At 48.1% G+C, this 22,194-nt stretch overlaps 9 protein-coding genes across 9 annotated transcripts; 2 read left to right on the plus strand and 7 right to left on the minus strand.

Moving 5' to 3' along the window:
• Positions 1-2,938: 2,938 nt before the first annotated feature.
• ABOM_002603 (DUF895 domain membrane protein) lies at positions 2,939-4,533 on the minus strand (the record flags this gene model as incomplete). The annotated part of the gene is made up of 5 exons (XM_022529733.1): positions 2,939-3,097; positions 3,155-3,251; positions 3,304-4,229; positions 4,289-4,404; positions 4,452-4,533. The coding sequence occupies 5 exons, from the start codon at positions 4,531-4,533 to the stop codon at positions 2,939-2,941; spliced, it is 1,380 nt and encodes a 459-aa protein (XP_022391163.1).
• A 707-nt stretch (positions 4,534-5,240) lies between these two features.
• On the minus strand, positions 5,241-6,193 carry ABOM_002604 (uncharacterized protein; the record flags this gene model as incomplete). Its single annotated transcript, XM_022529734.1, has 2 exons — positions 5,241-5,778; positions 5,832-6,193. The coding sequence occupies 2 exons, from the start codon at positions 6,191-6,193 to the stop codon at positions 5,241-5,243; spliced, it is 900 nt and encodes a 299-aa protein (XP_022391162.1).
• A 456-nt stretch (positions 6,194-6,649) lies between these two features.
• On the minus strand, positions 6,650-8,456 carry ABOM_002605 (putative methionine permease; the record flags this gene model as incomplete). Its single annotated transcript, XM_022529735.1, has 4 exons — positions 6,650-6,791; positions 6,841-7,241; positions 7,297-8,025; positions 8,112-8,456. The coding sequence occupies 4 exons, from the start codon at positions 8,454-8,456 to the stop codon at positions 6,650-6,652; spliced, it is 1,617 nt and encodes a 538-aa protein (XP_022391161.1).
• Positions 8,457-9,708: 1,252 nt separating this feature from the next.
• Positions 9,709-11,144, plus strand: ABOM_002606 (zinc-binding alcohol dehydrogenase family protein; the record flags this gene model as incomplete). The annotated part of the gene is made up of 4 exons (XM_022529736.1): positions 9,709-9,963; positions 10,017-10,057; positions 10,112-10,554; positions 10,606-11,144. The coding sequence occupies 4 exons, from the start codon at positions 9,709-9,711 to the stop codon at positions 11,142-11,144; spliced, it is 1,278 nt and encodes a 425-aa protein (XP_022391160.1).
• An 874-nt stretch (positions 11,145-12,018) lies between these two features.
• ABOM_002607 (LLM class flavin-dependent oxidoreductase) lies at positions 12,019-13,469 on the plus strand (the record flags this gene model as incomplete). Its single annotated transcript, XM_022529737.1, has 2 exons — positions 12,019-12,212; positions 12,305-13,469. 2 exons carry the CDS (start codon positions 12,019-12,021, stop codon positions 13,467-13,469), a joined length of 1,359 nt encoding a protein of 452 aa, XP_022391159.1.
• A 307-nt stretch (positions 13,470-13,776) lies between these two features.
• Positions 13,777-15,287, minus strand: ABOM_002608 (uncharacterized protein; the record flags this gene model as incomplete). Its single annotated transcript, XM_022529738.1, has 2 exons — positions 13,777-14,450; positions 14,507-15,287. The coding sequence occupies 2 exons, from the start codon at positions 15,285-15,287 to the stop codon at positions 13,777-13,779; spliced, it is 1,455 nt and encodes a 484-aa protein (XP_022391168.1).
• A 435-nt stretch (positions 15,288-15,722) lies between these two features.
• ABOM_002609 (flavin-containing monooxygenase) lies at positions 15,723-17,719 on the minus strand (the record flags this gene model as incomplete). Its single annotated transcript, XM_022529739.1, has 3 exons — positions 15,723-17,027; positions 17,082-17,342; positions 17,405-17,719. 3 exons carry the CDS (start codon positions 17,717-17,719, stop codon positions 15,723-15,725), a joined length of 1,881 nt encoding a protein of 626 aa, XP_022391167.1.
• Positions 17,720-18,317: 598 nt separating this feature from the next.
• Positions 18,318-19,554, minus strand: ABOM_002610 (uncharacterized protein; the record flags this gene model as incomplete). Its single annotated transcript, XM_022529740.1, has 3 exons — positions 18,318-18,807; positions 18,883-19,288; positions 19,338-19,554. The coding sequence occupies 3 exons, from the start codon at positions 19,552-19,554 to the stop codon at positions 18,318-18,320; spliced, it is 1,113 nt and encodes a 370-aa protein (XP_022391234.1).
• Positions 19,555-19,982: 428 nt separating this feature from the next.
• On the minus strand, positions 19,983-20,903 carry ABOM_002611 (NAD-dependent epimerase/dehydratase family protein; the record flags this gene model as incomplete). Its single annotated transcript, XM_022529741.1, has 1 exon — positions 19,983-20,903. One exon carries the CDS (start codon positions 20,901-20,903, stop codon positions 19,983-19,985), a length of 921 nt encoding a protein of 306 aa, XP_022391235.1.
• Between the last annotated feature and the right edge of the window lie 1,291 nt (positions 20,904-22,194).

Genomic DNA, 22,194 nt, shown 5'->3' on the forward strand with positions numbered 1-22,194 from the left:
GTTCAATAAGACATCTAATGTGGAGGAGAGATTGTGCATGACGATTTTATTAGCATGATCTAATAGTGTACGGCTAGCATAAATGTGCGTCGGGCGTCCTATATAGTGGGTTACTACTCTACCCCTTGCATGGTCTACACGTCCAAGCGTTACCTCAACATTATTCAATTGGCGGACGCCTCGTTCTTGACGTACTATATGAAGCATGTACTCTGGCCTTGCGGTTCTTCTTGGGAACCTTTAACTTGTGCCTCCATGGTACCTTAGTTGGATATTGGCCCCATCCAAATTAGACAGAGGGTGCTAAGCTTTCGAATGACGACTTTTGGAATCTTTAACCGCTGTCTAATAACATATGTTGGAATCGAGGTATAGCTTTATGCAGTGTGACCAATTATACAGCCTCTGTGCACGTAACGTGACGTTCCACAAGTACTAGTATGGGATAGAAACTCTACGAAAGACGCCACTGTTTCTGTGACTTGTCTAAATTAGAATGTGGGGCCAAAGATAAACAATTTCGGGCCATCCTAAGCATCGATAGTCTCTCGTATCTGCAGGCAGGATTCGATTCCAAGTCAGCTTTTAGTATGCCGTTGAGTCTCCGCAGTTACATCCAGTTTCTCGCCTGCGAGCGAATCGTACGAGGTGAGATAGCTAGCCAATACTGAGTGGCAGAATGCTAGAAACATGTCTGAGACATGTCCCGCCCCGAGTCCACCGAACAAGCAAAGGTATGTGATGATTGGATGCCACTGATGTGGACTGGAATAGACGACAAAAGGATCACGAGTCAGGCATAGACGGCGTTGTTGGGAAACGCTCGAAGAGGCAGACCTTGACCGCAGCAGTATCATAATTAAGGGTGCATCAGAGCACACTAATGACTATAAATACATCGTTTGGGCCCGCCCATCGAACAATAGTAACCCAAATCCCTATCATCAATCTTCTCTCAATTCAGTACGATCACTGATCATCCAGCACGATGCAACTTCTCTCAGTCTTTATCGGTGCTCTCGCCCTGAGCACTGGAGTCCTTTCCCAAAGCTGGCATGGATGTGCTCCATACTACGAGGTGAGTGAGCCCTCTACATACTTTTATTTGACACAAGGCACCTACTGACCTTGTGATTCAGTGTCATAGCAATCAGGATTGCCGTCAGCAGTCAGACTGCAAGGAGCTAGCGAATGGTGTAAGCAGCAATCAGCACTATGTATCTTCGAGACATATAAGGCATGGACTAACCAGGTTTAATTACAAGAATCTTGACAAGATTCATTGCGGTCAAGCAAACCATCCTGTCGCTTGTTGGGCGGTGAGAATATCCTTCCAATACAAATACTTAACTCATGAGGCTGACATGTTAACCTATCGATAGTATACGAGCTGATGACGAGGGATACAAATCGAATACATTCATGTTCAGTGATTAGGACATGGAGCAACCCGAACACCCGGGTGGTTGAACTTGAGAAGAAAGGCGAAAAAGGAAATCGATGTATCTTATGCTCTGTGGTTGTCTAGCGTCTTCATCTGTGGCTTTTTGATTTCAACGACAAGATTGAACTTTTCATGGGTGCTTACGATGCCATATGTGTTGCCTGTCAAAATATCATGCTTTGCCACAAAAACAATGTCTTGATCGCATGGCAGGTCTGGTTTCTGTACTCACAGGATGAAGTAGAGGCGCTGGATCACGTATATACGTGTGGCAGGGATCCAATGTACTCGGAGAGATTTGCAAACACTTTTAACTGTACCTCGAGGATACTACTTCTATCCAGACACCAATAGTAAGATGATATGTATGGACTAAATGCGCAGAAAAACTAACTATATCGTGTAAGCTTGTGTTCGCGCATGTAAGGGTACGTCGTGTCTTCTATCCTGTAGAAGGTAAATTGTGGGACCTTAGAAAGAGCTGCCTGAACTACAAGGTAACTAAGAGTATTGACTAAGGAGTCTGATATACAAGGCAATCTCTTGAATGATAGATTAATTAGACTGCTACATCAATATATCAAACCATAAGATGGACATTCTGTGATGTGAGCTGGATGCACTGATTTGAAGCACTTTTTAAGGAATGGCTGTTTTCAGGTTTTGACGTGATAGTTTGTATGTTCGAGTAAAACAAGTTAGATCAGAACTAGATCCCGTATTCATGCCTAGACTTTGACGCAGACGCTTATGTAGTGGGCTTTACTGTGTAGGGTCTACCATCTAGAGATCTATATCTAGGTAGCATTCTGCCGCGAGGCCCTGTTAGATCACTAGAGAAGTCACTATGATGGACCTACCAGGAAGAAGCATGCCATGCTAAGTGTACTGTCCAGTGACTGGGCAGCCTCTCTGTTGATGGCCATGTTTGAGCCACCGGTCCGTGGCTTACACCATACACGAGCTGCAACTAGAAGCTAGAGCCTGTGGTGAGGAAGGATGTGAGAGTTAAACAGATTTCCTCCTATACCGGATCGAAAATTGATTGGTGGTTGTTCTTTGCTTGATGTCTTTTCGAGTTCCTTAACGCTAGCCCCACGGCTTTCCAGATGCGACAAAGTGTGACCTGTTGTACGTACCACGAGCATAAGGCCTTGAGACAGGTCAACATGATGTCTCATTTGATAGGCATTAAGGCTAGTAAAAGGCTCAGCGCGATTGAGACTATATGACCAATCGGATATCCTTTCGCCTCGTACATACAGGACTTGACTTGTCGCAGAGGCACAAGGTCTCCTTTGGATTGAAATTTAGTCGATATCACATTCCCCCTGTGGGGAGGAGGTCACTGTACTTGGTGCTATGACAATATGCTCATCAGTGGTCAGAAGCGACGGAATACGACTGATTGATGTTCCAGAGAGTGGAAAACGTAGGCGCGCATTGCTAAATGTCTATCCCATTTATCCTTATACCTATTAAAAATCTTTGAGTTTAGTCTACTCTTGTTTCTCTTTGAATCTTTTTATCCCCCAGCGTGACCCCGATATTTTTGACAACCAACCATGCAGGTAGCAGCGAAATAGCCCACAGCCCGAAGTTCAGGTAAACACTCCCGACCGAAGCCATGATTGTTACAGCGTTAAGACCATACTAGCATTAATTATTAGAATATGCGTCTGAAAAAGCAATGAGGGCATGGTTACTCACCGAAACCGCCTGAGCCGCAGACTCAGTTCCCCGAAGTAAGCCGGAGATACGAATAACCTCCTCTTCGTCGTCGGCAAGATTGCCAATAAGGAAATATCTGATCGGTCATCAGCATGGGTCCAGTCACACAAGATCTCATATCCACTTACAAGAACATATAGTTCAACTGGAATCCCACAATCCAGAACAAGTACAGTGCGAACCCGCGGCCGAAACCGGCATCTGCCCAATCGTACGACGGCTGGGTCTTGTTAAACTCTGTAACGATGATGGTACCCCAAATCCACCATGCACCTTGCAACGTGAGAATAGTCACGAAGGCACTCCTGGTTCGAGTTTTGAGTGAAATCCTCTTGGTGTCCAAAAACGCGCCCAGCAAGTTGCCGAGGATCAGTGCTATAATACCTCCGAGGAATGACCCCAATGCACGCGCCCGGACCGAGAACCACAGTGAAAGGTAGGTGAACATCACGGCCTCGGTAAAGACTGCTTGACTGATCAGTGGAACGATGAGAAGGAAGTTCCGAGTGAAGAATAGCTTTGCTGTCTCTTTGATCTCGTGAAGCGGACTATTTGCGATGCGAAGTTTCACAGGAACTCCATCCGTGCGCTGCACTTGAGACGGTGAGTTCAGCAGCAGTCCAGCAAATGGGCCAAGCGCCTGTAAGACGATAAACACGATGAGCACTGAGTAAGAGACACTACCAGCCGTGTCGCGATTGGAGTTGATGCCCAAATTAATCGCACCACCAAGAATCTGACCACCCACGCGAAAGCTCAACCAGAAGCCGAGGAAGCGCCCCTGGTTGTGTGGTTCTGGATAGGAGATCGCAATGGCAGCCTCAGCCATCCAGAAAATACCGGCAGACAGGCCACAAAGAGCGGCACCAAAGAGAACGAACCATTCGGTGCCAAATCGATTGTTGGTGTAGAGACCTGCGGCATAGGGGGCGTACCCCATCGTGCCGACAATGAGCGTCCATTTGATCCCGATGTAGCGGACAACTACACTTCCAAAGAAACATGAAAGCACCATGAGGCAAAATGTCAGTGCATTTGCTGCGTTGACGAGATACTATGGTCATGGAGTCAACACTTCCTGCCACAGTAGAAGGCACGTTGGAGATTACCGACCGGCTTTTCCAAACCTCCTCCGCCGACCGAGTTCATGGCCCCCCAGATTCCAGGCGCGAGGAAGTTACACAATCCCAAAATCATAGCATTGTAGAACGTTGAGCGGTACCATTTCACTGCTGCTGTTAGCATTGCCCATTGGGGTTTGGAGCAGTCAGCTGACCTGGATGCTTCTGTGTTGACGGTAGAGGATTGTTCCCAATCTCTTCATCAGTCGATTGGATATCTGTTTTTTCTTGGGCCATTTTGAAAGCAGTAACGTAGGTACCATCCGATGTATGGTTTTGGATATTCGACGTCCGAGAACGAAAGACATTCTGAAGCCATGGTGGGCATTTATGTACAAGTTACAGCTCCCAAGCTCTCGTCTAGATGACAATCTAAGCTTATCGCGCAAGTACTAGCAGATTAGCAGTCGTGGACCCTTGTCTAGCCCAATAGCCAAGGCAGGTTCTGAGAGTAAAATGACATTTTATTGCGCTAAACGTGTAGGCTTTCCACCATCAATGCCGTAGCGGCTTTCGCGATGTTGCAGTTGGAGTGTTCGATTACGTGCTCGCACGGCATTTTAGTACAAATTGTGTACATTACTTCAGAACAGGGATGCCAATGTTCGTACGAACTTTGCTTTTCAAACTGAAAATTACCACAGTTGTTTTCATTCAGGGCATGTAGAACATGCTCCACAAACTTTTTTTTTCATTTTTTGTCAGCCTCCGTGGACCGAGGATAAACACCACTTCGGAGACGCAGTACTTGACTGTTACAAACCTGAAACAATATTATTATGCATGAAGAGAAAAAGTTATAATATAATTATTTATCAAATTTGAAATGGACATATTGGCATTACTCTAGCGAGTCTTGGGAAGTGTTCAGTCTCAATCAAAAACACGCATATTCATGCAAATGCAAAACGGAAGACAAATTCATAAGTGCTAGAGATGGAAATCTACTCCTGATCATCCGGATGGAAAACTAATGCCCTGACTTCAATACTCTCCCGTGGCGCCTCATTCACAGTATCCGGGTTAACAAACGCAGAGTGAGGAACTCTGCGGGCCCGACCATCCGTCTTGGAGTCAAAGCACTTGATCAAGGTGACCAAATCCGGCGTCTGGCCGTAGCGATAGTACCATTTAATGTCAGGGTTGGGTTTAACTGCGTATGTCTCGCCCTCACGATCCGGGTAGACCAGCTTGATGCCGACGAGGTCGCTATCCGGAAGCGTATGAGCATCCCCGACGGTCAACGGGTCTTTCAGAATCGGCTTGATAGGCCGCCAAACATTGATGATCTGATAACGTCCTTTGAGGAGCTCCGGGGCATCCTCAGGGAGATGGTAACTGACACGGTTCTTGGCTGCTTCATAGGACTGGTCGATGTGCACACGCTGAACAGGTCCCCGTTGGGGCGTGGACTGAGCCCGCACATCCTTGGGTGCACGGCGAATTGTATGGTCGAAGATGAAGACACGAGAAGCGCCAGTTCTACGGTAATTTAGTTAGTGTCTGAAAATTGCAGAAATTCGGGTAGCCCGTACGCGTCTTTCAACAGCTGCTCCGTCTCTGGATAGTAATCTCTTGCAATTTTTTCATCATCCAGGAAGTCCTTCTCCCGACTCTCATGGTAGTAGTACTGAAAACCATTCTTGTCCAGTGTGTAGTCTAGTTCATGGCCACTCACGTCGTGAACGGTGACGGCAAGCTCGGCGGACGGCCGTTCGTAGGTGTCGGGCCGTGTGACATAGTTTGGGGTGAGATGGGAGCCATCCTCAAGCTCTTTCAGGAAATGCAGCTTGGTTTGAACATGGCGGGGTTTCTCCGAGGAAGTAGGGACCGAGGTCTTTTGTGTAAGTGGCGATGGTTCGTGGCTGGGTGGGACTTGAACTGCAGCAGAGGCCATGATGGTTCGTGTCGTATGTAGCTAAGCTTGCACTAAGATAATTGACGATGTTTGAAACACTCTAACCTTTATGCTTTGATCTACACTGGGGATATTAGGTGAATAGCTACTTTATATACAGGCCCGTTGGTGAAACGTGGAGAGGAATTGACATTTGTCAGATTCGCACGCCATCATCAAGAGTTCAGATGCATGTGTCACTCGATCCGGGATGATAAATATAAAATAGGCCTATTGGAGCTTTGACGAGGGAGGGAATGCATGCAAGTATGACCGCTGAAATACTACAAAAGACGCAATAGGGAGACCATCCACAGCGGCTGGCGAATAGGAGGACCAGTATGTATTAATAATGAGGTTCAATAAGGTCAGCAGAGCACAACAAATAGGTTTCTAATAGGGTTACGCATTTCTAATCCATATAATCCCTTGACGTCAGCGCTTACATATCCAAATTCAAGTGATTCTATACGAGCGAACAAGCTTTGTAATGCCCGTCCCATCCTCGAGCACGTCCTTCTCCTCTTCGAGCTGATAATCCCCCCATCGCGGAAGTAAAACTGTCCATATGTACCAATATAAGATGCCAAATAAAACCCTAGTTCGGTTAGCTTGGTAAAACGCGCAGCCAGTGCTAGGACACTTACACTCCGGCTCCAACAATAGCGTACGTGGCATAGAAGAAATGCACATCTCCCTTCCGATCCGGTGGAGGGAAGAAAGGAGCCGCCAGCAAAGCGAGACAAACTACGATACGTAACCATATTGCCCAATTCCAGGCCTTGAACGGACGGTGCAGGGATGGCTCGCGCCATCGGACAATAAGAAGACCGACCGAGATTGCTAACGCAAAGATCTGCCCAGGATAGCCCTCAACGTCCAAGATGAAGTTGTAAACATCTCCTTGGGGCGGGAGGGAGATTACAAGAATAGATGGCACGTAGTGTACAAGAAGTCCCCCAAGTGGAGAGTTGAAAGGTCGCGATGAGGAAAGTAGATGGGACCACGGGAGAAAGCCCTGACGAGCAATTTCTTGGTTCACACGAGCCTAATATTAACAATCAGCTTGGGAGGGTTCAGATAGCAGTACGTGCAGTCCATACCAGAGCAAATGTCACCACCATCACATTTCCTGCTGCCGAAATGGCAATGGCCAACGGGAAAAGCACTCGGCCCACATGTGCTCCAAACAGCCGCTCAAAGAGTAGGCCTGCAACAAGTTCACCACTGTTCTTAATCTCGTCAAGGGGAACCACAAGGAAGTAGGATATGTTTGCTAGGAAGTAAAGACCGCCCGCAGTCAGAAGGCCTGCTGGGCAAACCGTTTTCACCGTCCTGATCGGATCTTTGACTTCATTGAGGACGTTGTTAACATTGTTCAGTCCCGCATATGAGTAAAAGATCTTGAAGATTGACGTTGAGATCAAGCTCCAACTCCAGTTGGAGCCTTCCCACAGTGTATCCCATGCAAAAGGGTTGTTAGTGACTACACGATCGGATTCTCCGATCGATTCCTCATAGGGACGCAGAAGAATAACCCAAATTCCAGTCAAAGACATGGCCATTATGAGAAAGATCTTAACCCATCCCAGGATGTTCTGAATCCATATTCCAGTTTTGAGAAAGCAGCCATGCACCACGGTGATAAGGGTTAGAAGGCCAACAGCGAGTGCCTTATGTTGATACTCGGTCGACTCGATGTTGAATGCGAACAGGGTGTATTTCGCAAAAATAATAGAGTTGCTCGCTGTGAAGCCTAGTAGTACTGCGTGTACGGCGATGAGAGTGGACGCAAGGAATTTAGGCCTAGGATAAGCGTACTCCAAATATACCTATAAGGAATTAGCATTAATGATTAGTTAGATATGGCACCAGTAGCAAGTCAAGAAGAAACAGAACAGTGTGACTACAAACTCACTTTGTCTCCACCAGAACGAGGCAACATACACCCAAATTCCATTGATACAGCCATTCCACAGGCCGCTAGGATTGTTCCGACCAGCCATAATAATAACGTCAATCCGACACTTCCGGCTGACTTGACGATCGACCCCGGGGTCGCAAACACGCCGCTCCCGATAACACGCGATATAACAAGTATATATGCGCTAGACCAGCTGAGCGCTTTTCCATGCGATAATGCGTCAGGCAATTTGCTTTGTGATTCTGGGTGCAATGGAGCTTCGACATTCGGGTTGTGTACCGCGTCATAAGTAGGAGAAGCCGAGTCCAACAAAGGCTCTGTTTCCGTATTGCTCGCCATGGTAGCAGAGTATTTACAATATCTGTTATTGTTTAATCCAAGTCGAAGCTCTTGGTTCAGCACCAGGCGAGTCTGGCACTGTCGATTTAACTTCCCCAACTGTTCAGGGGATTCTAGTCACCGCGTTTAAGTAGAAGCGGACATCAAAGCAAGGGCAAGGCTTCCAGCATGTTAACGGATATCATTCAGAGTCGGCAGGGCCGGTACTGATAGGTAATTCACCCTCCATGATTTCCTGGCACGTCATTCTGGTCAGGGGTTATGTGTGCAGTTCCTGGAATGCTGAGTGGTCGATAGTATCGATACATCAGACACATCAGACACATCACAGCCCTCGGAGGCCGGCGGCATTGGTCATCATGTGGGATTCAGCGAGGGAGCTGAATAAACGTTAGACAGCCAACTATTGCATTTGTAGTTAACTTGAAGCCTAACGGGGCTGCACTTAGGATAAACCAACGATATCCCCAGGCATCATTATTACTCCACAAAGGGACCGTAAGGACCCTCTACTTTATTTTACTCAGTTTAGGCCAATCTTTCTATATGCATTATGATCTAATGATTAAAGATCAAACGGGGGCGATCATACCCCGTGGAATTTTGTAATTGTCTTGAGGCTTGTATTATTAACGGCCTGGTCGTGATTGTTCCTCATTTACTGCCCTAGATCACATCATCGGATACTTTTATTGGCTTAATGTGATCACCGAATGCAAGACTATTGCGATAGTACTGTATTATATGCGAGGCTTCGTAGCATTGTAACCGTACCCGGAGATGACTCCGATCCAAATACATTCATATATAGTAGAAGTAGAGTAGCTAGATATTGATGAATAGCCAATCTGCAACAAAGCTTTACAACTACTACTTGAAAAATATCTATTTAGCAAACTGCAAGGGGTGGCAGCCAGAATTATCTCGCAACATTCCTCTTGATAACCATCCATCACGTCATATCAACCCCGCGATTCGCAATGCCCAAATATTAGAAATCCCCCAACGAGGTCAACAAAGACCAAGGCAAGTTTCAAAAATACGTAGGGCGTGCCTCTACTGTAAACTTGGAAGGATGGATCCATTACGGCTCGCGTGGCGAGTCCGGTGCTGGGATCAGCTCCTCTATCTCTGACTAGACGCTGCTCGAGTGGTGCCGATAACCGGCCTACCTCTATATATGTGACTGCAGGTGACAGATTACACGTCCAGCAGACTTGATACGTACTCTAAAACGTTCCTTCTATTGAATATGACCGCCGTATCTGCATACGCGCCGCTCGTTACACTGAGCGAGAAGCAGCAAACTATTTCATATCAAGAGATTTATCCGGAACAACGCTCGGAACCTACCTTCGCCAATCCTAATGTACAGGAGGCAATCATACCACAGCTAGGGCAGGCCACTCAGCGTGCCTTGTTATTGAAAGCTGCGCGTGAACAGTACACGCTGGTGACCGATCATGCCATTCCATCAATATCGAACAAGGACGAGATCCTGGTCAAGGTACTCCAATCAGTTTTTCCACAGCTGGACATGCAGGTACTGATTACGCTTAGATCGTGGCGATTGGTTTGAACCCGATCGACTGGAAGGGCCCGTAAGCATTCCTATCCAATTTACTGCAGACCACAGCTGATGGCCACAACCTTAGAGCTTTCAATTTCGGTATTCCAAGTCTGCCATGGGTTAATGGGCGAGATTTAGCCGGGGTTGTCGTTAAAGCAGATAAGTCTTCACGAGTACAAGAGGGTGACATAGTTCTTGTCCCGTCCACCGATTATCGCGATATCCGAAAAGCGGCTTTTCAGGAATATGCGATCGCGACTCATTTCAATGCTGCGCGCATTCCACCCACCCAAAGTATCCATGCTTCTGCTTCCTTAGGGGTTGCCTTCGTTGCATCTGCCCTCGCCTTGGGCGTCTCACTTGGATTGGACTTCTCTCACGCATCGACATGCCCGGGACCGGACCTCACAGAGGCAGTTCGCCGATTAGACGCTGATACTATCCCGGTGGATATCAGAGAGGAGTGTTATTCCGGTCTCTCCGAGATTGAACAAGTCAAACCCGGTGACTGGATCGCGATTTGGGGAGGTGAGAGTCCCATTACCTTTGAGACGGGGCCATTTAGACTAACCCATCCAGCCTCTACTACTACTGGATACATCACGTTACAACTTGCGAAGCTTGCTGGATTGAAGGTAGTCTGCGTGGCAGATATTGCCCGTCACGGTGCGAGACTAGTTGATCTAGGGGCCGATGCCCTGGTGGACCGACACGATACCCAGCGCGCCATCGACATCATCAGAGGATTAACAAAGGGAAAGCTGCGATATGCCATTGACATCGTCGGTAAAGACACCGCAACGCTACTGCAACAAACGCTCGATGATGCCGTCCACGAAGACGGATCGCACGCTCATCTTCTGGGCCTCACCGGCCTCCCCAAAGACCGAAGCCCCAATATTATTTACCATACTGTCCCGATTAAGTTGTTCCATACGTCACCACAGGTAGGAGAGCGGATGGTCTCCTGGCTAGAAGATTTATTACATTCCGGTGCCCTTCAGCTACCGGAGATTATTCGCACGGAAGGCGGGTTGGGTAATGTGAATGCGTCATTAGAGCTTCTTCGACAAGGGACCGCTTCAGGGAAGCGTATTGTTGTTGACCTTGCCGGATAGTACATATGGTTATGTTTGATTACTATGTTAGAAGCCGGGAATCTGTTCACTAGATGCCTTACGATAGAATGAGATGGAAGAAATCTCAGCGCTTCATGTCTACTTATCGACATCACTCCGAACGCGCTCTCACGTAAGATTCTATTGGAATATAAACTACAATTGGCATATATGCTCCGGCTGATCCCCAGCGCAAGTCGAATTTCATCTAGCCATTGTCAAAACGCTAGATAATCAGATTCCGAGCATGTGGGCGCGACATCCACGTCCAAACACCAAATCCACAGGCACCCCGCTTGGAGGTATTATATTTACCCCTCATCGAGCAAAAGTCCCTTGAAGGACCATTGTCACGACCAGGCATCCTTTGCTCCTTGCGTGATGGGGGACGAATAAGCGGCGGCGAAGACGTGCCTCGGATCGCCGATTGCGACAGTCTCGGCGTGGATGATGGAAGATCGAGATCCCGTTGGAGTACCAGCTTCCGATGCGAATATTACTCCAAATCGGAGACTCTCACTGAACTTTGTAGAGAATTTGTACCACATGAGAATTCGTCGATGGGGCCCTATCGTTGCAGTCGGCAATCGTGCTGGGGTTGTGTCGGAACCCTAAGCCAATTAACTTGGGTTCGCCCTGTGGGATACGAGAGAAATCTGAAGCTGAGCTGATGGAACAATGAGCTTTTTTGCAATTAGATTTACACATTAATGTGATCACAGGCTAGGTTACCGACCAGGACCGCTCTCCAGGACTCCTATATATTCCCCGATGCCTGGATATCAGGAGGGGACTGCACCAACTCAGGCGATTCAACCATTTCCCATATACCACCTTGTATCCAAAACACAGAAACGCTACACAGACCACCACTATGGGCTCAATCGATCAGCCCAAGAAGCAACTCATCCTAAATGCATTTGCGATGCAATCACCCTCCCACCTGAACCCAGGTCTCCATCGCTACCCGAAGGACCAAGGCGGCGCCTACAAGTCGCTGCAGCATTGGGTATCTCTGGCGCAAAAGCTCGAGGCCGCAAAGTTCCACGCGATCTTCTTCGCCGACGTGTTAGGGGGATACGATGTCTACAAGGGTCCAGCCAACCTGGATCCGACCATCCTGCGGGCGCACAATTTCCCATTAATGACCCACTGTACAGTGTTCCCGCGATGGCGGCCGCGACCGAGTCGATCGGGTTCGGCGTCACGGCATCGACGACATACGATGCACCGTATGCGCTCGCGCGACGATTCTCAACCGTTGACCATTTGACCAACGGTCGCGTGGGATGGAATATTGTGACGTCGTACCTGGATTCCGCGGCGCGTAATTTTGGCCTCAACACGCAGGTCGAGCACGACGAGCGCTATCGCATTGCAGATGAATACCTCGATGTCACATACAAACTCTGGGAGGGCTCCTGGCGGGACGATGCTGTTAATGTCAAGGATGGAGTGACTGGGTATGCTGATCCCAGAGCCGTCAGGCAGATCAACCACGAAGGGAAATACTTCACCGTCCCAGGGCCACATCTGTGTGAGCCGAGTCCGCAGCGCACGCCTTTCCTGCTACAGGCCGGTACCTCCACCGCAGGCAAGGCCTTCGCGGCGAAGCACGCCGAAGCGATTTTCTTACACGGTCAAACCCCGGAGCTAGTGCGACCGTCCGTTGATAATGTTCGACAGCAGGCACAGGCGCAGGGTCGCGATCCCGCTTCCATCAAGGTTGTGGCGGGTATTCTGGCTATTGTGGCCGAGACTGACGAGGCGGCTCATGCGAAATTCGCTGAGCTGGCTCAGTATGGAGATCCGGAGGGCGCTCTGGCTTTGTTCGGTGGATGGTCAGGGTACGACTTGTCCAAATATGAGGACGATCAGGACTTTCGGTTCGTGGAGCAGCCTGCGATCCGTAGTATGGTGAATCATTGGGCAAGCACGGTGCCGGGGACGGAGGGCAAAAAATGGGACAAGAAGACAATCTCAGAATACCTGATCATGGGGGGCAATGGGGCAAAGGTTATTGGAAGTGCGAAGACTGTCGCGGATGAGTTGGAGCGGTGGGTTGAAGTCGGCGATGTGGATGGGTTCAATCTGAGCTATGCCTCAATCCCTGAGACTTTTGACGATATCATAACGTATTTGATTCCGGAGTTGCAGAGGCGAGGGATCTTCCACACAGAGTATGCCGTCAAGGGAGGCACATTCCGCGAGAATGTGTATGGAGAGAAGGGACAGACACGACTGCCCCAGTCTCACCCAGGGGCTAAGTACGTGTGGCACGCAGGAGAGGAGACCCCAAAGTACGCGTTAGAAAAGCACACGTAAATTTATGAAAATAGACTATGAATGCTAAGTACAGATACACAATGTGACAGCTTGGCGACACTCCCATTTACCCGACTGCTGCTGGTGCTGCAGGGGCGTTCAGTTCAAATGAGAGAATAGCAAGAGCGAGTTGCTCCATTCCAGTTCATGATTCACCCAAATGGTTAACAAATAATACAATACCAGATACAGTAAGCCAGGGCTTCCTGGAGAGTTGTGGTACCGAGAGAACCAAGATAGTTCAGATTGTCTACCTCTCAATTATCCCAGATTAAAACTACATAAATGTAGGGACAGAGCGGTTACCTCACGGTATACCTGGACTTATTCCCTCCTGGTGTATCTGCCGTAAGGATACTGGGTCTATCACTCCATGGGGCAAGCCCAAGTGACAGATAGCGTCGCCATGAGACTTGATAATATCACTACGTAACATTTCCTTTTCAATCCGAAGTTCGTTCGGGGAGGCTACCCGCTTCCAGATATGAATTGTCCGATGCTGAAGTTTCATATCCCAGGTACTCCGCACGGTAATGGATGGATTGTTGGGCCCCTTACGAAAGATGAATCCGCACGCTTTTCTCCTGCCACCGTTCCATAGTGCCATAGTCTGTAGCCTTGGCATGTTGAGCGCAGCTTCTGCAGCACCCTCTAACAAGTTGGAAATGTTCTTGTAATATGTTGCAGGAGTTAATAGTGGTGAAGTCAGCACCAGTGTCTCGAGATTGGCCCAAGTCCATAATGGTTGGCGGGCTTGAAAGAAGTGTTGAGCGTCGACCATATATGAAACGTAAAGCTGCTCCACGTCGAGGCTCCTGTATGCCAAGGCAGCACCAACTGCAGGTTGTGCTTGCCGGACGTAATCTGGCTGCAGGCACGTCGTTTGTTCGACTAGTGTGACATGGTCCTCATTGAAATCTTCAAATAGTGATATTCTCTTGAGGCCTTTCGGTAAGTGCGCCTCAATCATGGTTCCGTAGTCTATAACATAAAGATTAGCCTTACTCCATCAAATGGGAAGCAACAAACTCGGATACCTATATCATAATGCAATTTCTGCACTGTCCTATCCAACACTCGCCATGGCTCGTATACTAAGTGTTTCAATTGAGGAAGCTTGTCCAACAGAAGCCATAAAGTTCTGGGTACAAATTGACGACGGCATTGTCGACGTAGTACGAGCTTCGTGACTGCGTGGACCTCAGGAAGATCCTTTTCGAATCTCAAATCAATTATCTCGAAGAGCCGCAACAAAGCGTGTCCATCAGGGACGGCCAGCTGCCGACCGTCAACCCATCCGTGCTTGGGGTCGTGAAATGTGGCTGTGACTTTCTGCCCATGAGCCCTACTCCCGACAATGCCTTTTCGATCCTCGCAATCGACGCCAAAATAACTGGTCTTAAACCAGTGTTCTGAGTCACTGGGAGACTGTGCGCTGAGTTCCAGTGACAAACCATCACCAACTAGATCCCAGCTGTTTAATATGGAAAAGAGTTTTGAGATCGCCTGTCGGATGATACGGTTGTTGCTTGATGCCCATGAACATGACTCTAGGTCTTGGCAGCTTCGACAGGTGTATGTACGAAGCTCTATGTTAAGCCAGATATGTTTCACGAGACTCCGTTGCCGACGAACCATACGCTCGAAGTCATCTAGACAGGATGCTCGCAGCTTCAGTCGACGGAATATTCTCTTCTCTATAACAGTCTGCCATTCCTTGCAGACTGTGGCGTAAGAAGCCAACCCATGCTTCTGCCGTAAAAGTAACTTCAGGATCATGAGGCGTATTTCTCGGGTTAGGGAATACCAGTGCACCATTCTGGTAATCTTCTGAATCAAGGGTTTTCTGTAGTTGTAAAAGGTGTGAGTCGATAGTTCACAGTGGGAGACAGGTGCGTTACTGGCCTTTGTGGCAATGGTCCAGAGTGGTCATGACGGAAGCATGATTGATGCCATTGCGGTTACCTTGGTGGCGCACGCCATAATGAGATACCTTGATTCCAATTTACCCCCAGAGGTGTTTAGACATGTCCGTCAGGATGATGTTATGGCGTGACTTAATCGGCAAGAATGCCTCAGCGCAATAACAAACCATCAGCGGCTAAGGAGTTGTTTTCACCGGAGGGTGCTAAGGTCGAGAGGGAATGAAAAAGAAAAAGCTTCACATGGTAGAAGATAATTTCATATAGCAGGCTGCTATAACCTGGTTCTAAGGCAAGAGTCAAACATCTAGGGCTAACACATAGTGAACAATCAAACATCCCACCACCCCTCCATATACGTGCGAAGATCTATTGTATCAGGCCGCCTCACATGCGGCACCAAATCTGCGCCCTGAGACCGTTCTCGCTTGGTCCACCCATTGCCAAAATACGCAAATCGATTACCGCTAGGGTTGACATATGCGTACTCCCAATCCTCCCATCGTGGCTCCCGTCGGATATAGTTTACTGTGGCAGCGCTTCCAGGGAATAGGCCATGGATACGTCCACCAGGACGGCCACCATTATACCAAGACCGGCAATTCTTCTGTCCAGGGGTGGAGTCATCGTTGCCCGTCCATACGGTGCGAGGGTAGAATGTATCAGAGTACTCGACAAAGTCATCGGTGGCTTGTTTAGATGGAGCCATCGACTTGATATCCTGGCTACGGATCTTTCGCAAAAGCTTGGCGATATAAGTGACCAGGTTCTCCATGCTATTCGGGACGCTTCCGCTATGACCTGTGGCATGAGGACCGCCAATCCAAAGAAGATTTGGAAAGCCTGGTGTTGCGATACCAAGATAATTATAGGGGAATCCCCACAAGCCATCATGCTTCCAAGCTTTCTGTAGATCGATTCCATTTGCAATGATCGGGAACGGAGGTGCGTGGTCAACATTGGCTCCGGTAGCGCAAATCACGACATCAACAGACCTTTCAACGCCATCTGCTGTCACGATGCCTGTGCTTGTGAAGCGTTCGATCGGCGTCTGAATGTAGCTCACGTTATCTTTTGTCAGGGCTTCAAGATAGCCAGGCCCTGGTGTAGCTCGCCGACAGTTTGGCGGAAACTCCGGTAGAATTTTATCTGCTAACTCCGGTTTCTCAGCGATACGCTGAAGCATTAATTGTGTCCACGTGTCTCGTTGGGCGCGGTTCTCCGGTGAGTCTTTGAAGATAGCACCAAAGCGTGAGAAGTATCCTTCTTCCACACTCTTGCGATATTTGATATATGTTTCTGGGTCTTTGAACGATTCAAGCTGTTCGGGAGAGAACAGGTTTGGCTCGAGTCGGCGCACACCAGTCGTGCCAAAGGAGTCTGCGACCCAGGTGCGGTTACGCGCGTAGTGATCGACATGCTGTGCAATCGGCTGGATTGAAGGCAGAACTTGGAGGCCGGATGCCCCATTGCCAATAAGAGCAATTCTCTTTCCTTCCAAGTCGGCCTCATGATTCCAATGTGAGGAATGGAAAATGGTACCCGTGTATTGATCGATGTCGGGATAGTTTGGTAGTTTCCAATCATTGAAGTGGCCGATCGCATTAATCAGGACGTCAAGATGTTCGACATATACCTAGTTCTAGTCAGTATCATTCCTTTGGTGAGGGTTCTATAGAAGCGTTCGCACCCTTCCGATGCCGACATCCTGAACGGTGACACGCCATTTTCCTGTTTCAGGGATCCATACGGCTTCTTCCACCTGGTGTTGCAGCCGTATATATTTGTAAACCTGATACTTGCGGGCAAGCCCTTGCCAGTACTCCCGAATTTCGTGCCCCTGTGCGAACTCCTCCGTCCACTGCGTGTTCGGTGCAAATCCGGATTGATATACATGCGCTGGGACATCGCATCGGACACCAGGATATGTGTTTTCGTACCATGTACCGCCCTGATACTAGTCAATGATCTCCCACATCTTGCTAGGCAAGGGCAGTTCTTAGGAACACCTACCACATCCGCATTCTTATCGAAAATCCGGAGGTCAAGACCTGGTACCTTAGCTGGCAAGAGAATCCCAGCAGTAATACCAGCTATGCCAGCACCGATGACACCAACTTTAATATTTCGAACTTCATCGATCGGATGTTCCTCTATCTCGAAGGCAGGCCTTCCTTGGGGAGAAACCTCCTCTGTTTTCTCTATGATAGTAGACGTGGCCGGTCCTTTGATATCTGCCGAGACACCGACCGGCGCATGACTTTGTGCATGGCCACTTAGTAATGGGATAGCCCTATCCGGCACGACAGGTACTTCAACAGCAGCCATTCTGATATGAGATTCTCTACTAGCTGATTAGTAGGGAGTGTGTCTCCAACTGCGCGTTTAAATATCGTAGCCGAGGTGATGTTGCGCGAGTTGGAGCTTAATTGCGCTCATCATCGCGGGGCCCGAATCCTGGGATACCCCTCAATAGGAGCACTAATTATAGACTACATGCACGCCATCGGCAGCCATTCTGCGATAGGATTGTTGGTGTTGCATTTTGGCAGGCATTTCGGGTCGCGGCGTCACATCATCGCGGGAGTCAATGGTGTCAGACTCCTTCCAAGAAATAACCCGCAGATCCCCGTAATTTTCAAAAGGCCACTGTATTTTTAACGGTGTCATGATTAAGAATCACTAAGAGAAGAACTACGATTTGTAATTTTATTTCTCCCGCAACTATGGGGATTTGGGGTTGACTCCAACGGTCCAGACTCTATCTCAATTCTGTTGTAGGTCACTTTTGACGCGATAATATCACCACACTTGATTCGTGATAACTACCTCCTATAATCCTCTTTACTGAACTCATAGTAGTATGGTTGTGCTGGCACAGACATTACAAATTATGCCATCCACTCTGCCTGGAATCCTGCCTGAGCTAATGGTTGTCAGCATCAAACTCCTTCCATATGCCATCGATCGCCTCATGTCGCTTCAACGCCCAGTCAAAAGTAGGATACCACTCATTCTTGCGATAGGCCTCGTAGAGACGGGCAATATTCTGCGCAAAAACTGGTAGCTCATCCCACTCATCTGTCTCCGGCAGTAGCTCCTCTACCTCTTTTGTCTCATTTCTGGCAATCTCCAATTTGATTCCCGGGCCGCCGACATTCAAAGACACATGCGGGGAGGCCAATCGCAGCCAGCCCTTTTCGCCTTGAATACGCCAGTCCAGTCGGGGCTGGCCCGGGAACTCCTTTCCGGCATGGAATTTGATAGTTACCGCGGCATTGGAAGGCTCAACCGTGCCATAAACGAGGACCTGATCCGGAACAGTATTGCGAGCACTCGTTTCGACGATCTTGCCGGCCTCTCCAACGCTATAGTCCTTAATATCTATCGTGGGTCGGCTGATTGACGAAAAGCTCCTGAGAGTCTTGAATTCCCCGAGGACTGTAAAACGTATTAGTATCAAGCCGAAGCATATATATCTTTGAGGCTACTCGCCGGCAGCAATGAACTCCAAGCTGTGGCCAACATGAATAGTCATTGTATTTCCTCCAACTTCACGATCGAGGAAGTACCGTACGTTCTTGCTCTCTGCGTCAACGTTATTGCCAAACGATCCGGTGATCGTACTAGAGAGGACACGTCCAATCTGGTCACTTTCGATAACAGATCGCATCTTGTGAATGATCGGTGAAAAGGCGCCCTGGATGCCTACGATCGTGCGCGCATTATGCTTAGCCGCTAGAGTAGCCATCTCTTGCGCCACCTCGAGATTCCGGTCCAGTGGCCATTCCACGTAAACTGCTTTGCCGGCGATAAGGCTAGGGCGCACAGTCAGGAAGTGTCGGTCAACACGTACACTGCAGACGACAAGGTCGACGTTGGGGTCGTTGGCAAGATCTAATCTTATCGTAAGTATTTTCCCGCTTTATGTGGTTTTCGAGCGAACCTTGCGGATCACCGTAGGCCTTAGTCTTGTCCGGCAGGCCATATTTCTGGATTGCTGTTTGTGCAGAATCCACAGAGCTATTTAGCAGCGCAACAATCTCGAAATTGGGGGACTTGGTGAGGAAGGGCAAGTGGGCGTTGGCAGTCCACGAGGTGCCCTCGTATTTCTCTGCCGAAGCGCTGTGCAATCCGATTAAACCGACTCGAATAGGAGACATACTTGGTTAATGTCTGGTTAATTTCACTGTGATTGTAGGATGTGCTCTGGGTCTTTGGAGTTTCTACTATATATGTACACCAAAGATATCGGGAATCTGACACGATAGCTAGCTTTATTATAAATCAAAACGGGCAGCATGATCCTTCCGGCAATCTTGAAAGTTCCTTCTGCTTAGAAATCAAAGAGACTGAGCTACATTTAAACCCCAATAATATGCATTCAACTATAGTCACCGGCGTTTTTTAAGCGATCGGAGCTTTCCTCTGCTAGATTCAAAGGCTTTGGTGAGTCTGAAGGAGTAGACACTGGATGACCAACAAGAGCCTGGAAGTTATTCGCAAATCGCCTACTCAGTTATATTCGGGAATGGTAGAGATTCACTTCAGGTTACTCTACATGATATCTACCTATTTTCAACGTAGTACCTTATCGGTTGCCGGCTGTTACATAGAAGTCCTGCCAGCGATATGTCTGCTCGAAGCGCAACATCCGCTTCATCTTTCTATTAGTGACCGGAGCCTCCCTAGCTTCCATCTCCCTCGTAATCGGTGCGTTCGGACACATCTTCTCCAAGAACGCTGTAGTCGACTCGGCGAAATTAGTAATCTCATCATTGACTGCATTGAAAATCTGAAACCCTAGCCCATCCGTCACCAAGCATCTTTCAAACATAAGTCCAATATCTCTTGCATCTGTATATGCCCAGCCATGCGCCTTATACTCCTCAGGTCTCTCCACATATCCTTGGAACTTTTCCTGGAATTCATCAGGTGCAACCACTGCTCCTAATCGCATCACGTAGATGTCATTTTCAAACCGTCGCGCAAAGCTCCGTGCCGTGCGCTCCCCACAGACCTTAGACAAGGCATATACATCCATTGGGTTTGCATCTACATCCTCATCCACAGGCAACGACGGATAATCAACATCTCCCTCGGCGAACGAAACGCCGTACACGGTTATGGAGCTTGCTAGAACGATCTTCTTCACGCCCAGCCGACAAGCAGCTTCGATCACGTTGTAGAATGATAGTACATTGCCTCGGTATGTCTCTGTATCAGGGACGATCATGTTACGCGCGTATCCTGCGAGGTGGATGACGGCGTCGGGGATTTGCTGGTGGGGTTCGCGAAAGGGTTCGGTGAGGCGGAAATGCGAAAGGAGGGCGCCATGGACTTGGCCATTGTCCGTGAGGTCTACCTTCAGAGTGTGGACCTGTGCCTTGAGTGGTGGTGGCAGCGGGTGTAAGTCCAGGTTCAGGATGGAGTATCCCTGGGCGAGAAGATGGGCGATGATATATTGGCCTGCTTTGCCGGAGCCGCCGGTTACGATTATTCGCTTGGACATGACTTGATATGGGGAGGTGGCTGCAGAATCAGGAATACCAAATCGATTCTAAGGTTGCTAGAGGGTTGGTGAGAGTATGGATGTTATCAGAGACGTCTTTCTGTTCACTCTGCTGGTGGATATTCGCTTTTCCATTCATTGCGGGGCAGTGCGGGGAAAAGAGCTTAGGTGGATATAAGCCCTACATTTCCATTAGATCGACGTATATTCCGGTAATTTGGACATAGACATCCGTGTATATAGTGAGACTTACGACAGACGTCAGCCAAAACAGCACACCTTAATTTTATGGCAGACTCACTTCACAGCTTATGTATATGTCATATAGATATTTCATGTTTCCAACTGGAAAAGTCCAAAAGCCACGTCTATGAGGACAAAAAAGAGTATAATAAAAGGAGAAAGGAGAGGGAGCAAACTACGATGACTCTTTCAGGGGCAAACACCTGTCGATGCAGAGTATATATGCTCGGCACATCGATTAATACTTCAATACTGAAACATAACTAGATCAGTTCATCTTAGACCTTAGACATGCCCATTGCCTAATGATATGGTATACAGTGCAGCTGACATGCTGTACGTTGGACCAAGTACCGCTTGCAAGATATAGTGAACTGGTTCTGCGGGCCTCTTGAGTCTAGAGTGTACTATGCAAAGGATTTCAACTCGATCTATTGGCCAAAGTACACTTTTTTATATATGTATATATATATTTCTCAGTCTCTACAGTCTAAATATCTGATATAGCAACATATATACGGTCTCTCCCATTTAATTGACATTTAGGTGATGATCAAATCTGTAGACATCAGAAGCACTCGTGTGGGATATGAGGCAACGAAAAGATATATAGTTTCAGAAGATCCTTCATGATCTGAACTCAAGATGAGAACTTGCGAGCTATACCACTATTGAATGAACATACATATTTGATGGATATTATTCAATTTCTCAGGTCTTTTGGAGAGCGTATACTATTATCAAGTTGTGTTGTACCAACCTGTTGTGATGAATCTGTTATGGATTGATGAGCGGGTTACTCTATTTGGCAGCCAACCAAAGGAGGCAATTCCGGTCGCCCCGTGACTGGGGCAGCAGCTCACGCTAGCCATATACGGACTAGTGTACTATGTATGAAGATGGAAAAAGCATACAATGAAAGGAAGGCATCATTTGTACACTTGCTTACTGATCACCCCCTTACTTGGAGATTGACTGATATAAGCATTCTCGTAGAACCTCAACAAGGGATATGTTCATGGTGCAACGCGATCTGAGATCATTACCT

This window comes from Aspergillus bombycis (assembly GCF_001792695.1).
Source record: "Aspergillus bombycis strain NRRL26010 chromosome Unknown contig00023, whole genome shotgun sequence".
Lineage (NCBI taxonomy): Eukaryota > Fungi > Ascomycota > Eurotiomycetes > Eurotiales > Aspergillaceae > Aspergillus > Aspergillus bombycis.